The 15,693-nt window shown below is 42.1% G+C and overlaps 1 protein-coding gene across 1 annotated transcript; it reads left to right on the top strand.

Annotated features, from left to right (window-relative positions):
• Positions 1 to 6,910: 6,910 nt before the first annotated feature.
• LOC309408047 (transmembrane 4 L6 family member 1-like) lies at positions 6,911 to 15,535 on the top strand (the record flags this gene model as incomplete). Its single annotated transcript, XM_082003756.1, has 5 exons — positions 6,911 to 7,171; positions 8,782 to 8,871; positions 8,961 to 9,109; positions 10,517 to 10,697; positions 15,479 to 15,535. Exons 1-5 carry the CDS (start codon positions 6,995 to 6,997, stop codon positions 15,533 to 15,535), a joined length of 654 nt encoding a protein of 217 aa, XP_081859882.1. The 5' UTR covers positions 6,911 to 6,994.
• Positions 15,536 to 15,693: the final 158 nt, after the last annotated feature.

Raw genomic sequence — 15,693 nt, forward strand, 5'->3', positions numbered from 1 at the left:
AACTCAAAACATCAGCTCATTTTCTCATCCCAGATCCAAAATATAGCCTCACACTAGCTTCTGTGAAGAAAATTAACTCTACCCTGGCTGAAACCAGGACACTGGTGAAGGAACACGACCATGAAATAGTTTGCTGTATGATTGACAGCTGTTTTAAGGACCAGCTGGTAGCAAAAATTCAGTGCATTGAGTGTATAATTAATTGTATAATTGTTAAATGAACTTCAGAGTTCCAATTTAAATGATGATAGCAAAGGTTGACGGAAGGGCGGGAGTACAGTTTAGCAAATCATTTTTCAGGAGTCTTGTGGTCATGTCTGATTTGCTCTTCTGATTGATGTATGTGATCCAGTTACTACAGATGCTGAAAGATTTGTAAGCAAATGCAGCATGCTGCAATATCAGTCATGACGTCATGAAATACATGTTACTTTTGAACACTAAATGTCACATTTTACTGCTATGAAGTCAACATAGACTGTTCTTAGCCAAACAGTAGTTGTGGGATCATTCAGCAAGAATAATTTTTAAAGTTTTTAACTGGCATGAACTTACTAATGGCTAATTCCAGAGACAAAGACTGCATGTTTCATGTGCATGAAACATGCTAATGAAACAAAATGAGCAATAAAATTTGTTGCTTTTCTTCTTTATTTTTCCTTTTTTTGAGCCTACAGATCTAAAATACATGGTATGGTAGAGGTAATCTTTTTGCTGGATTAGAGCCAAGTAGAAAACTGCTCACAGGTTCACTATATGAGAAACACAAAGATGCTTAATGATGGAGTTTTGCAGCACAAGAGCCGAAGACAAAATCAGGATATCTTTTTGTTCCATGTTCTCTGAAGTGTCAGAATTGGATGACTTTTAATGGATGTCTGTTTTATGCAGGGGAGTCACAGAAGTGGTACACTTCAAGCCTGAACACAGTCTGTTCCTCATGCTGTGCTATGCAGAGGTACATATGCTAATGCAAGCCATGTAAGCTAATCCAGATTTTCCAATTCATACAGACGCTACAAAGACACGATATAGAACAGAGTACGCTTATAGTAAGTACAGTGATGATAATGCTTCATGCTTGCTTAACTTTTGCAAGAATGTCACAATTTAGGGATAGACTAGCAGTACAGAATGCAAACCTGTGTGTAAATACTGCAGTCCAAGGCAAACAAACGTTTGTTGGTCACTTTGCATGGCCAAGGTTTCACCTACAGGCTGTGGCAGAAATAGAAATTAAATTTGTCTTATGTCCTACTTTACTCCTTGCAACAATGTTATTATGATAAATGAATGCAGGCTACATCATGGTTTTTGTATGTCATCAGAAAACAGTTTTTTGAAGTGGTTTTTTTGATTGTGGAATGATGTTACAGTAGCATTGCAGGTCTAGGGTCAGTAATTGTTGTTCTTAAGTGAGGTTTACAGGCTCTTCTTTGGAGAGAGGAATTTCTATACGCTCATTTAGTGGTAGCTCTGCCCTGATTGTAAGCTTTTGAATCTCCAAGCTGGTTGGTTAAGAGTCAAAACTACTTTTGTTGCATCGTTGCTGACTCCTCCTTAGGTCAGTGTTATTACTAATAAATTAGACCTTCTCTATATGTGTCAATGTGTGTTATTGCATAAAAGTGTGAGCGCGCGCTTCAAGCTGACTTGTACCGTTCGGTTTTCTGTTTCAAAGCGATGGCAGAGATAGCAAGCATATGCGTGTGGGTTGTAGCTGTGTAAGGAGTGATTGATCTTGTGTTCAGTGATCTGTCTGATGGGAACAGCAAGTTGCTCCTCCGCAGAAGTGGCTCACTAGTTCATCCAGTCAGCTGTCATGTAATTAATAAAGGTAATCTGGAAACTCTCTTCTGGCTGTGGCCTGGAGACCATAAACACCAAGGGCTTCAAGGGAGTAGTTTCCTTTTGGGACCGTCCGGGTGGAGTTTGCCAGTCATGACACGCACTTGTGAGGTGGCATGCCCGAGGACAATTACAGCTACAGCGTAGTGTTTTTGTGGACGGTGGCTGGAAAACATGAGCAATGCATCGCGTGGACGTTGAGAAATGGATGGTAGCGTGGATGGGTGTTTCTCTATTTGATTAAAGGGAAGTCATGGGTGTTCCTCAGGTCACCAGGAGCTCTGTCTGAACAGCCAGCCAAGAGGCTTCCCTTGGTTTAGCTAACAGGTGGCTGCGTGTTCATCACACATTCCCAGCAGTTGTCTGAGCTAGTACTTGCTTCTGTGAGCAGTAACCCACTAAACAGTAAGAGAATAACAAATGAGAATAGCTTATAAGTGTGAGCTCATAATGCGTTTCATACACATGCGTTGTGTTGCCCACTCTTTCCAAATGCTTCTGTGCAGCTCATGCTATTATTTCCCAGGCTGTGTCTCATCTACAGATGTCATGCAGTTACCACACCCTGGCAGTGCTTCCACAAGAGGTACTTCCCTCCCATTAACCTTTTACCACTGGTGGGTGGGAGCAGAAGTTTTGCAAGAAAAATTACGATGAGAAACTCTCAGGTGGAAATTGCAGCATAAGGTATCCAAATGGCAATGATGTTAGTAAAGTCCTCTTGATCCACACCTGACCAGTTTTTATAATGTAAAAAAACTTCATTTGCTTCAAGGCCTTTTGGGTTTGTTTTTTTTTTTTTAGACTGTTTTCAAGGTAATTGGAAACTACCAAGGAAATTGGAAATAACGAGAGGAAATGGCCTCAAGTTGCACCAGGGGAGGTTTAGATTGGATATTAGGAAAAATTTCTTTACTGAGAGAGTGGCCAAACATTGGAACAGGCTGCCCAGGGAGGTGGTGGAGTCACCATCACTGGAAGTGTTCATAAAACATGTGGACATGGCATGTCAGAACATGGTTTAGTGGGCATGGTGGTGTTGAGTTGACGGTTGGACTTGATGATCTTGGAGGTCTTTTCCAACCTTAATGATTCTGTGGAAGATGCTTGTCATGTGTCTGTTTCAGCTGTGTCTCCTGATCACTCTTGTGTCTTTTAGCAAGCTGTGTCTAGGGGTGGCTATAAGGCAGAGTAAAGCAGTAGGACTGACCGTTTGGAGCACTAGAAGAAGCTATTGGGAAGAAACACGTTACGCTTTTCAGTAGAACAATATCTTTCTTTCCATCTTTCTGCCATCTTTAGTTTCAATCAGGAGACTGCTTATATTTGCTCAGAAAACACTGATGGCAGAAATGTTTGTTGCAAATGTTTTATCCTTTGTCTGGTTATAAGGAGTGAGAGGTGCTAAGATAGTGAAAAAAGAGCAACATTCAGTTTAGGGAGGATTAGCAAGATTAACACTGGAGATTTGGGATAGCTGAGCTATAAAATCTGTTTTTCACGGAGGAACTCGCAGCCAGACTGTCCTGACTGTGCGCCAGAGAGCCAAGGGAAGAGGGTTCTGCGGCATCCTCAGAGCGCAGCAGCCCTGCAGCACGCACGTGCAGCAAGGACAAGTAGGGTAGCGTGCCCAGCGTGCCGTCGGGAGAACTCAGCCTGGTTTGTGGGATCCTGTGCTGGCCAGCATGCCGATTCTGACATGAGGGGTCTGGGTCTGACCATTTCTGTATTTGCTTTGCAGATATACTTCCTCTCCTCCCCCTTGATTTCCTCTTTAGTGGAGGGATACGGGTGTTTCCAGGATTACTGCGGCCATTAAAATATATTAGTGGAGTTCAGAGATTTCCTTTTTTGCATGGCACTTTTCTTCGCTGTTGCAACTCAGTTTCTTCAGTTGATTACGATGAATCACTTTGGGGATCTGGCTTAGAGCAGAGGTGCTAGATGTGATTGTAGTTGAAGTAATTTGCTTTTGTAGGAGAAATGTGATACTTCACAATTTTATTGATAAAATTCTGTAGGTTTGTGCTTTTGGGGGATTTTTCCTTCTCTGCAAGTATTTGGTAACTTTGCAAGTTGTGGTAACTTCAACAGCCTTTGGTAAACTGCTGCTCTCTACAATGGGTAAACTTAGGACTTGCCCAAAAATATAGCAAGGGCTTCCAATACACTGCTGAACTGGAGAAAGTAATTTTTGGTAGGCCTGTTGTGCTGGTTGAGGAGCAGGTACAGAAATCTGGAGAATGCTCAGCTTTTCAGAGCTTGAATGTGGAGAACTCTTCTGCTCTTTATGAGATCTCCCACTTCTTGGCATCAGGAAGCACTAGCCTCTTTCCAACATCTTTATTTTGTGAAAGAAGCAGGCTTCTGTCCTCCTGCTGCAATAGAAGAGCCAAAGCAACAGTGACTTTTGAGGTGGGTTGTTTTGTTTTATGGAGGGGCTGCTGGATCCTTGGGCCCCGTGTGAAACTAGGCTTGGTATTAGACACCAGTAACTGGACAAGGCACCTCATTTTAGCCACTTCTCTGCCGTGAAGGTTCGGTGTCCTGCTCCACATAGCGCTGTTCTACTGACAGACTTTATCCTGCAGAACTGATGATTTGTGAATACAAGCCAGTTGCTGTAATTGTTTATAAACCAGCCCCCTTCTGCCAGGAGAGGATATGGAGGTCTTTCACAATGGTCCTGCCTGCTGGACCTTAGAGTGTGCTATCACAGTGGCTTTACTGGCTCTTTGACTGTCTTGTCCTTCCTGTACCACACCACAGTCGGTGCTTTGCAGTCAGAGCTGAGGACTACACCTACAGTCTGAAGTTAGGCTTTAGCCTAGAATTAGATTTTTATTCTCTCTGATAACACTGGGTGACTGATTGCCTTTTAATACGTGTTCTTTGTCCAGGACAAGAATCAGAGCTACAGGAATAGTCCTGTGAGAGAGAAATAGTGGTGTTTCCCACGGGCTGCAGGGAAGCACCTGGGCACGAGTGAGCAATAGTCTTACCTCTTCAAGTGCAAACACTGGGGTTCTTGTATAAAAGACTCAAAACCTGACCCTGGGTTTGTTTACGCTAGTGTAGACTCTGCCATCTCATGGTGCTGGAGAACGTCACAAGCTGCAGTCTGGGCCCTGCCATTCTCCGGCTGATGAGAAGCCCGTGTTTGACTACTGGTCGTGTCTGGGTCGTTCTCATCATTTAAAACTCGACATGCCCAGGATGCACTCCGAAAATCCACCACTTCTTACTTTGCCAAGCAGTAAAACTAGGATTTGTGAAGCAAAGATGCATGGGAAGTAAACAAGCTCAAGATTTTTGTAACATATATGATTATATAGGAGAGCGATCTGAACTACTATTGTATGGGGGGGGAGTGGTAGTAACTGCAGACTGCAATGCCCCACATGCTTGATAATGTATAGAATTATTTTAAATACAGAAAGTTCTTGATTATGTGAAATTTTATTTCAAATCAAATGTTCAGGAAACAATTATACAGGTTATAAATAGAACAGATTTTAAATCTACTTCCCAGTGGCCCTATCTATGGTGTGGTGGTTGGCGGGGAGGGTGTTGGGGGGGTGGTTTCAGGCTTTTAGCATAACACAATAAAGGGAGTTTTCAGCTGAGCAGCCATCTCCTCCTGCAGAGGAAACTTGCAGGATGATGTTGATGCTTGTTTTAGTCATTGGAAGTGAAGTGCACAATAATGGTAAGCCTGTGTTTCTACAATGGGAGGATATTTCTCATAATGAAGGAAGTCTCCAAGGTCAACAGCTACAATACCCGGAGAAGTGACATCACAAAGCCACATCTGCACAAGACCGCTCTCTTCCCCCTGCCCCCGGCTTCCTTTTGCTGCTTGCTTGCTCTCAGCTTAAGTGTTGCTCGCATCACTTGCAAGAATACCATGGATTTGATTTGGACTTCTGTTTACAGTGTTATTTAGATGTTAAAACAATACACGCACACACCCCCAAACCAAAAAAACTGAATCAGTATTTTTTTCCCCTAAATAATTTTAGAAGTCTCACTACAGTCTTCTGATACCTGTACATTTCCAAACTTAGTTTGTCTAGCTACTGTTTTTGCAAAGAGAATTAAATTCTATTATGATGATGGCAGCAGCAGCACCTCCCAAATCCAGTCTGGGCCTGTGCATTTTTCGTTATCTTCTGTCACATGATAGTAGAGGGCATGGTGACTCGTGCCTCTGAGCTGCACGTATGTGAAGGAAGCTTTTGGCTATTTTAGTAAAATTTGCATGAGGGAAAAAAGAGAAGGCTAGATCTTAATTTTTCCAGGTCACTTTGTATGTCCATTTAGCATGCAAATTAATGTTACTGGTACATGTAACACAGCTGGGAAACCCCTGATATAAGACATTTCTCTTTTTGTGTGTGTGTGTGTGTTTCTACACATGAAACATGTATGTTATAACCCTCTTTTTGAAGCGCTATTTTTCAGCAGTGTTTGCTTGGTTTAGCTTTAACAAATGGCTGTTAATCTCAATTCAACTTCTCTTATAATGGCAAGAACACTCATTAGAAGGCTACCTGTCCATTTTATTTGTTTTCCAACCTCCTGATGAGGTTTGCTCTTATTCCATCAGCAGGCTAGCAAAGCGAGAGGTTGCTCTACATACTGCTCATTGCTGTCAACCTTACTCCAAACTCTGACTCAATACTGTTGAAGTCAGCTGAGTCTTTCCCTGGCTTCAGGTTGTTCTGAATCAGTCTATAAACCTAAAAGTCAAAGCTGCTTCTAACAAGGAAAATAAAACCTTTTTCCTTCAGTTCCTAACAGAACTTGTTTTGTGGTTTAAGCCTGTTGTTCATTTCTAAGCATGTTCACTGGTGATCATTCCAAGCATCATATATTAGAGTGAAATTACCTAGTATTCAACATTTCCTTGATTGCATTTGGTTTGACATTGCATTTAAGAAGGGTGGTGGCATTCTGCCATCCCTGCTCCCTCGCTCTGCAATTGGGAATGGTAGTTACGAAGAGGTGTAAACGTCATCCAGGTAGCGAGGTAACACTGAGTATTTAAGGAGGTGAAAATAAAGACTCGCCTTCTTTTAGGTGTGGACAGGTATGAGAAAGGTTGGATTGGACTAGTGGAAGAAGGATTTGTAAAGCTGAGGACATGTGTTTTGGAAGGTGTGCTAGATGTGTTGGTTATAAATTGCTCATCCTTGCCTTGCTCAGCATCGTGGCCAACATTTTACTTTATTTTCCCAATGGAGAAACAAGATTTGCTTCAGAGCATCATCTTGGCAAATACGTGGAGTGCCTTCATGGCATTCTAGGTGGAGGCTTTTTGGTAAGTAATGAGCTCGCGGTTTACTTTCAAGCTTGTTTTGGAGATAGTTGGTATTACTGTTTCTTTACTAGGTACATTTTTATTGATCAAATATCTTGTCAGCAGGAATCTCTGAAGTCATATCAGAAGAAATACCTATATTACTCCATAGGTATTAGTAGTTACTATTGGTTATCTTATCTGTAGCATTGTGTCACTTTAGAGCTGAGAAAATCATAGGCTCTAGGTCGCAGAATCCAGATGCAAAGCTGGAACCAAGCCTCACAGCGGGTCACTGTTTGCATAAAGGGTTAAATCTTACAGTTTTCTTATATTATTGAGCTATTCTCCTTTTTAAATGTCCTGAAGAACATTGTAGGACATTGTTAATCTGAGGCTGTTATTTCTACCCTGTCAATTTTGTGGACCACATTGTAGCATATTTTAAGTTCCCTGACTCCAGGCTTCCTTTTGCACTTGCTTTTAAAAGTCATCTTAGAAATAGGCTACAGATCTCAAGGTGTCTGCAAATCACAGGTCGAAAATGATTGTGTGATAAGGCCCTCCGTCTTGCGAGGGGCGCTTACAGCTGTGTCACAGCCCCATTGGAACGTAGACTGGGATTTGCAAGGACTAGGCTTTACACACAGAACAATATAAGTGAAATCAATGGAACTGCTCCTGCAACACACTTGTACAACTTCTTCTGGACCTGCAGCACTGGGGCTCGGCAGTAGGTTTGAGTAAGTGCTGACAAGTATGTGACTGTTCAGCTGGATAGTTTTTGGTTTTAGTGTCTGGTTAAGTAAATCTGTGCCATTTGCAGATAACACTTTGCTCTCTCTTTATGGTTTTCTGAGATACTCCTAGGTGTAGAGTCTTTGTAAGTGCAAACTATTATTAAGGCCTGTTAGTGCTGGTGGGCAGGATACTCTGTTTAATCAGCTCTGCTCCTTCTTGATTTTATGCTAAAAGCTCTGGAGTATGGATGATTTACGTTTCTTACAGATAGCTTCTGCTTTGTTACTTTGCATTTCTGTCACGGGAAACTGGTTGTGAAAACCTGGAAAAAGCTGGATGTGTGTAATGAGATGTTTGCCTGAACTGGGCAAAATATTCCTGGACTTTCTACTCCAGTCGGACTGGTTTGTCACGGAGGTGGTGATGACTACTCTTCAGTAACTAATATGTTGGTAGTAGTTGTTTTTTTAACAAAACAGTTATGAGAGGCTTATCCTGTAGTCTTCATTTGGCAGAAAGTAAATGCATTTTTTGGCAAAGTATTTTATTTGCAGGGTCCAGCCTTTAATGTGAACAAAAACTTAAAGTTGAAGTACCTTAAATTGCAGCAATACCACAGCAGGCTCTTTATTGACAGGTTCTTTATGCACTTAAGTGCTGAGTATAAATAAAGCAGATACAGAAATATACCTATCCTGGTGTTAGTGCTACCGGTATCAGTAGCAAGATGCCTACTGTGTTGAAGAGGAGTAAAAATGAATAATCTCTACAGGCTGCACCCCACTCCCCTGCCAAGAAGCAATATACATGAATGCAATGTGAGGACTATGTTTTATCTGCGCTGTCTGTGCAACAAAATAGACCAGTGTGGTTTGTTTCTCCATACCTAGGTGCTCATTCCAGCTGCAGTATTCATTGGGCTCCACAATCATGACTGCTGTGGGTGCTTTGGCCATGAGGGCTGCGGGAAAAGCTGCGCGGTAAGTGAGCCTTTACGCTCCAGTCCCAGATAAGCCCAAAGAGAAGGTGATGGCTGTGTTGAAAGTTTGTGTCTCCGTTTGCTGTGCAGATGCTGTCCTCAGCGCTGGCAGCCTTTGTTGGGATCCTTGGTTCTGGATACTGTGTCATCATTTCGGCACTGGGCTTGTCTCATGGACCATATTGTTTTACTCACCTAGAAAGAAACTGGATCTACCCTTTCACTGAATCGTCTGGAGGGTAAGTTGTCTGCTTGGGAAGATGTATCTGCCCCCGTGTACACACTGGTCTTTATTCCAGTACCTCTCAGCAATACCCAGCAACCATATACCAAGATTCCTTCGTAAACTTACACTTCTCACTCGCTAAGGACTAAACAGATGGTTTCAGTAACCCATGTTGCTATAGTTTAAAACCAAAGCAATACAAATCCTCTGCACTATGAAAAGGATGTGTGTGTGTAATGATACCTGTACACCACATACTGCTCACGTCCATGAACATCTCTAACTATCATCTAAAGTCATAAACTATAAAGTTTTAGAACTGTGAGGGATTTACAAACTATGAATAGTGGTTATGAAATTTGTCTTATCTGTGTAAGAATCTGTTTTGTGAGGCTTGCTTCTGAAGTTGCTTTGTGTCAGTATAAACTAGCATAATACCTCCATTACTGACAATGGCACAGAACACCTGCAAATGAAATCAGAAAAGGTTTTGTAAGAATCTTTGCACACTGCAGGGCAGGGAGGGACAGAAGCTCTTAATTATCCCTAATTAGCGTTCTCCAGCAAACCAAGCCTACATAGCTGAGTTGTATGCTATTCCCCGTTAATCCCCACAAATCCTGCAGGTTGGAAGAGGATTTGGTTTGGATCATGACATGCTTTTACAGTGTCTGTATGGTTGGCAACCTTGAGGATGTTTCTAGTAACAGTTTATGGCTGATACCAGACTACAGACAGTTTGAGTACTAAGAAGCCACATAAAGATCCTTTGCAGCCGAGAGTTTGAATTTTGCATTTCAGTTGCATCTCTCCCAAGAGGGGGCATTCCTCCTCCCCACCCCCCCAACTATGACTGAGTATAGAAGAACCAATTTAAGTCCTTGCTAAAGGCTCACCAGTGCTGATGTTCTGGAGATGTGGGTGAGGAGGAGCAGCCAGAACACTGCATTACCCCTCTAAAGTTGTTCTGTGTTTGGCTCTTCCAGAGTAGGCATGCGAGGGCCCGGAGATGGTGGCACAAGAGAGGAAGTGACCCATTTGCTTCAGATCAGTAATTGCTGTCTTTACAATAAAGGCCCAGCCCTGAAAAGCTCTGTGGTAGTTTGGAGAAAGAGCTTTGCTCTTTCAGCATTCTTGAGCTTGTGTCTCGCTTTAATCAGTAATAGAAGATTCTGTCTTTACAGCTTAGGGTTTTGGTTTTTTTTTTAAAGAAATTAAGACTTAACAAAAATATATGGTTGATAGTTCAACACATTATTAAACAGAGCAAACTTTGCACAGAATAAACCATTGCATTTTCTGTTCCCACTTAGAATGATTATCCTTGATGCAGTTACAGACTAGATGTAATCTGGTTCTAGTGTATGGTAAGCATCCCACCCTGTCACAATGTTAATATGCTTTTAATTGCTGCGTACAGGTACTTGTTTGAGTATAACAAGTGGTCTCAATGTCAAGAACCTCAAAACATTGTGCAGTGGAACATCACCCTCTTTTCCATCCTCCTTGTCTTGGGAGGAATAGAGTTCATTCTGTGCTTCATACAGATAATCAATGGCATTCTCGGAGGACTGTGTGGGTTGTGCTGCAGTCATGAGGAGGTAAGCCATTTGTCGTTATAACCGTGCTTCTCAGATGAACATGGAACACTATTGTTACTGATGTTACTCTAGAGTCTTACCCAGCAGCTATTTTTTAGGTATTCCTAGCAACAATTCAGTGTACAACTCTTTTTATAGCCCTGTTGTTTTCAGCATTTCCATGACCACATGCTTTCAGCTGGTTCCTCAGCTGTCACAGCGAAGTTGGTCTGCATAGGGGCTGGAAGGCTTTTTCCCCCTATGGCACACATGGTCATCAGCACTAAATAGGTGATACAACTAAAATACAAATCTCCTGGTGGTGGTGGTCTTTGCCAGAGCCTAAGCTATTGCTGCATAGCGTGGTGCAGTTTTGTGGTAGGCTGCTTGCTCTGACCATATTGCTTTAGCCCTGTATTTTGCTCACAGCAGCTGACAGACTACTGAGGACATGCTGTGTGTAATGAAAACTGCAGCACCCTGGCGTTGCGTAGGGAAAGCGGGGTAGGAGAAGGAATTAAATCGCACACAGCTAACAAAACCTGCAGACAGATCTGAATGGTTTTTTGAAGGGGCGGGGGGGGATGTTGAGTGAGGAAGGGGAATTTCCTGCAAATTTCTTTAGGGTCTTGTTAATCAGTTTGAGCATGTTGTTAAAATCAGTATCACAGTGGTAGTGTTGGAATTGCAATGGCTTAAGGTATGAACAAAATATGATTTGTATCACACACACATTATGGTGTCTTCTCACTCCTGTCTTCCACGCTGTAACTGCACTGTAAAAGAGCCGTGCTATGGTTGTCTAAATGTGGTCAGGTTAATTTTAGCTCTTATAGTTGGATACAATATTAGCGTTCTTCCCCTTAATATGTGTTTCTTTCTTTTTTCCACCCACAGACATATGCTTGCTAGAAACCTGACAATGCGTTGGCGTCGGTGCATGTGTGTGGTGTATTGAGTATTCTCTGGTTTATGTTGTGGGGTTTTTTTTTAATTATTCTATGCATACTAAAATGTACATTGTTTGTTGTCAAACTGTGCTGTTGCCATCAATTTAACTGACTTGGGGCCAGCCTTTAATGGAGTCACATGCAGGTTTTCTACGAATCTGCCGGTATCTAAAGGCAAAATGTATCCTGAATTTCTTTGGGTCATTTAATCTTAGTACGGGCAACTGCCTGAACACGTGTCACTGAAGATTATTTTTCTTCTTTCCACTGACACAGCAGCTCTGTACTTTTATGCTTTCCCAATAAAGTTGCACTTTCATTCTGATGTTGGAATGAACACAAACCCAATCTAGTCTGGCCTGGATATAAATGAATACTCAGCTGGAGCAAAAACAAAGCAGCAATAAAATGTGAATGATCAAGGGCAGATACATGCACTTCACCTTTTCAGGATTTTTCTGAAATTTTCCTGTATTTCACAAATAAAGATTTGTATTAAAAATACCCAGCAGGTGTCAGTGATTCTTCTCCTGTCCATACTGAACCACTGCTCTCCTGGCCTTAGAGTAAAGGACAGTGGTGGTGTGAGAACACGGATATAAAGCAGCCGGGTTATAACCTACTTTTCCTTTCCAGCAGGCTCTGTCAGAGTGGGAGCTGCTCACTGTTCGGTTTAGATCATTTAGCTGAGCAAGGCAACTGGACATCAAGGATGTGATAGTTCAATGGCAGCTCTGTGACAGATACAACCATGTGTGTGGAGTCTTGGTCCTGGGCTGGGCTAGCAGTTCATTGCTGATGGCCACTCCAAGGATTGGAGGGAGGCTCCTGTGCAGCTGAGCTGCAGCTTTGTGTCCCTTCTGCTGCTCTCCCAAGGGGGGGCTTACCTCCTGATTGCTTAAGCAGAGTCTTGAGACAAAACAAAATGTGGGTCTGGGTCCTGTGTGCTACCTCGCTCAGCAGACCCCCAGGCATAGCAGTGTTCAGAAAATATAGTGCAAATTCAGGTCAACAGTGATGGATTAATCTGAAATATTTGACTTCACCACTAAGCAGCCTGGAGGTAGTATTCTAAGATCCCATGCAAGAACTGCTGAAGTGTGGCTTGTAGCATGTTACAGTGAATGTTTTGTCACAAGGTGAAGTAAAACTGAACGATATGCTGCCAACAGCATTGCTGGCAAGGTCAGTATGCTACTGGCAATGGCATTTTTCAAGTGAAAAAAAAATGTGCCATGCCGTTTATTTCAAAGAAATAAGGCTGATTGATTACCATTATTGCTCAGTTTTGGAATCTAGCAGTTAACATTGTCTTTGAAAAAAGGCAAGTTTCTGTTTATGGGAGAGAAAGAATTTTCCAGGGGTTGTCAGTGTGTACTTAGTACTATTTGTAACTAGGAGGGTGGCTTTTAAAGGTAGCCAGAAACTTGAAGTGTATCTCAGGCTGGCCTCACAGCCAAGTCGGCACCGTACAAATACACATCAGAAAAAAAAGAAATTAACTGTGAAAATGAAATTCTGCACATATATCCACAGCAACAAAAGAACTCACAGATAGGAAAAGTTTGTGTTTAGAATCTCAGGATATCGGCTTATTGCAATACCATTTATTCATGCATAAATACGTAGAAGTAGTTGGGCAGTCTTTAATACCATTTCTCCTTGTTGTGCTTATCCCTGTCTTGCCCTGCTATGGGAGGGAGGAGAATATGCGCATGCACGTGCATACACACACACAAAATTCCTTGCTGCTGTGCAGTATGGTGTCTTTGTATGTGAAGAAGCACTGTTTGAAAACAGATCTGCAAGTTTAAGTGTGGAGTGAGATGGGGAGGAAAAGAGGGTCTTGATGGAATTCCCACACAACTTATAAATTTTGCCTTTATGCTTGCATAATTGTTACTTGTCTTTCTGGTACAACTAATTAAAGAACAGAAACAATTTTAGAAAAGCCAATGGACAGAATGATTAGGCTAGACTTTAATATTAAAACTTTAGCTCTGATCCATGTAGCACTAATGCACAGCTTTACTACTTACTGTTTATATTGTCCTTTAAAAAAAAAAGCCAGTTGAAATCCTTTTCCTGATGCATAAGACAGTGTTTTGGGAGTTTTATCAGTTACAATATGGAGAATCAGTTGTTTTAGGTTAAATCCATTTCAGTTAGCAGAGAAGTCACTCATCCAGAGTAAACATGGCTTTTCGGTAATGGGCTCGGCATCAACTCATGAGTATCGACAGCAACAGGAAAGCAGTTCTTGCAACACTTGGTAAGATATTTGAGAAACTGGTTGCCAGGTTTGCTTAATAATTAGTATAAAATGGTTACTTCCTGCTCTAGCAGTATAGTGTGCCAGCAAAAAAAACACACCTTGATTTGGTATTTGCAGAGCTCAGTTTAAATACAAAATAAATCATGATGCAGACTGCTGTACTGCAGAGAGAATGCTGTTTCAGGTGTAAGTTTCTTCTAATCAGAATGGATTACTATGGGAAGTAGCAGCAAATCTGATTATAAACTAAGCTGCTTGCTAGTAATTTTGGCCTTTGCTTTTAGAAAAAAAGATTTCAGCCTATTACATGTTCTCTGAGTTTTGTAATAAAAAAAATCAGCTGTGGGGATGTGATATGCCTGCTTTTAATTCAGCTGTTTTCTCTGATCTGTAAGGCACAGTGTTGATGATATGAGTTCTGCCCATGCCTGTGAGCCTGCAAAGGGAGGTTTGCTGCTAATTTCAATTAGGAAGAGGCTGGAAAAAAGTGTCTGTAGTGATTAGGAAGTAAAACAGGACATGTGGAAAGATCCCCAGAGTTTCAAAATGAAACATCCTAGAAAAAGAAGGGGAGAGGGAAACAGAGGAGAGTCACAGCAGAGAAGGGGTAGAAAAATGGTGTAATTCCATAAGTACCACCATGCCCATTTCCGTGGGTGATCTCATTTGAAGCAATAGGAAGGAATTAGTTGCAACATGCAACCCAAACAGCTTTTATGATATCATGGGAGAAGGCTCATGTGTACAGACCCTAAAACAGCTCATGAGGAAAGAGAAGGAAAATATGTCCATGACATCATTGCTTCTAAAATCAGCCTTCTTGCTTTTGATAAAGCCCCAGTATTTTTGTTTTTTGACTACGACTCTCCTATTGTGTAAATCCTAAACTCATTCTTGAGTTACTTTTCTGATGACTCCCAGGAGCATGGAAAGAAGGCTTGGGTTGTGTGGTGGAGCAGACACCTCTGGCTCTGTGTTACTGGGATGGATGTTTAGTGGCTTAGGGCTTAGGGAATGATGACACATGAAAGCGGGGAAACTGTCTGGCTTTGCACAGTGCAAAACAGCAGGCATTTCAAAAAACAGCCAGACCTTTTGTCCTGTACAAGAAGGCACGTGTACTTCGGTCAGATTTGTAGCTGTGCATGCTCAGCTGCAAGCAGAGAGTAAAACAACTGGAGAAATAGCAGGATTTGATTCATCAAACCAGTCAGCTGCATAATGCTGTGGAAAAGAGTAATTAATTAAAGTGTGACTGCCTGGCCTTTTCTAACTAGTGTTATTTGGGTTTCCGTACTCTCTGCAGAGGCTGAGACTCAGCCTGGTGTTCTTATGAGGCTGCCCCGCGTCGGCGGCAAGTGTTGGTTCACCCTTACGGCCGTGTCTGCCAAGCTCTGGTATTACCAGTTCTCTGGAGTGAGAGTGAGGCGATGTGTGGCCTTCTGTAGGGAGACTGGACATGTTTAGTGTTCGGCAGCCTCCTTCCCCATGGGAAGTAGGAAAAATCTGGAGCTGCAGTAAGGCTGAGCAAGCTGCCCTGTGTCACCGAATATCTGCATCTTAATCCGTGTTCTCAGGAGGACTGCGTTTCTACGCAGCTGCTAGGAAATGGGATTTTTGAAGTTCCTTCCTGAGTCTGACTTCTAGACATACTTCACTTGAAAGATCACAAAGGAGGATCCTTTAGAAGGGAAACCGCTTCTTAAAGACATACGCTTAGAAAGGACAGCGAGTTTAGACAGCGATATTCATCTATTGTTCTGCGAACTGTTAAGCACTTCTCTGTCGCTGG

Source organism: Phaethon aethereus (genome assembly GCF_964289735.1).
Source record: "Phaethon aethereus genome assembly, chromosome: 9".
NCBI lineage: Eukaryota > Metazoa > Chordata > Aves > Phaethontiformes > Phaethontidae > Phaethon > Phaethon aethereus.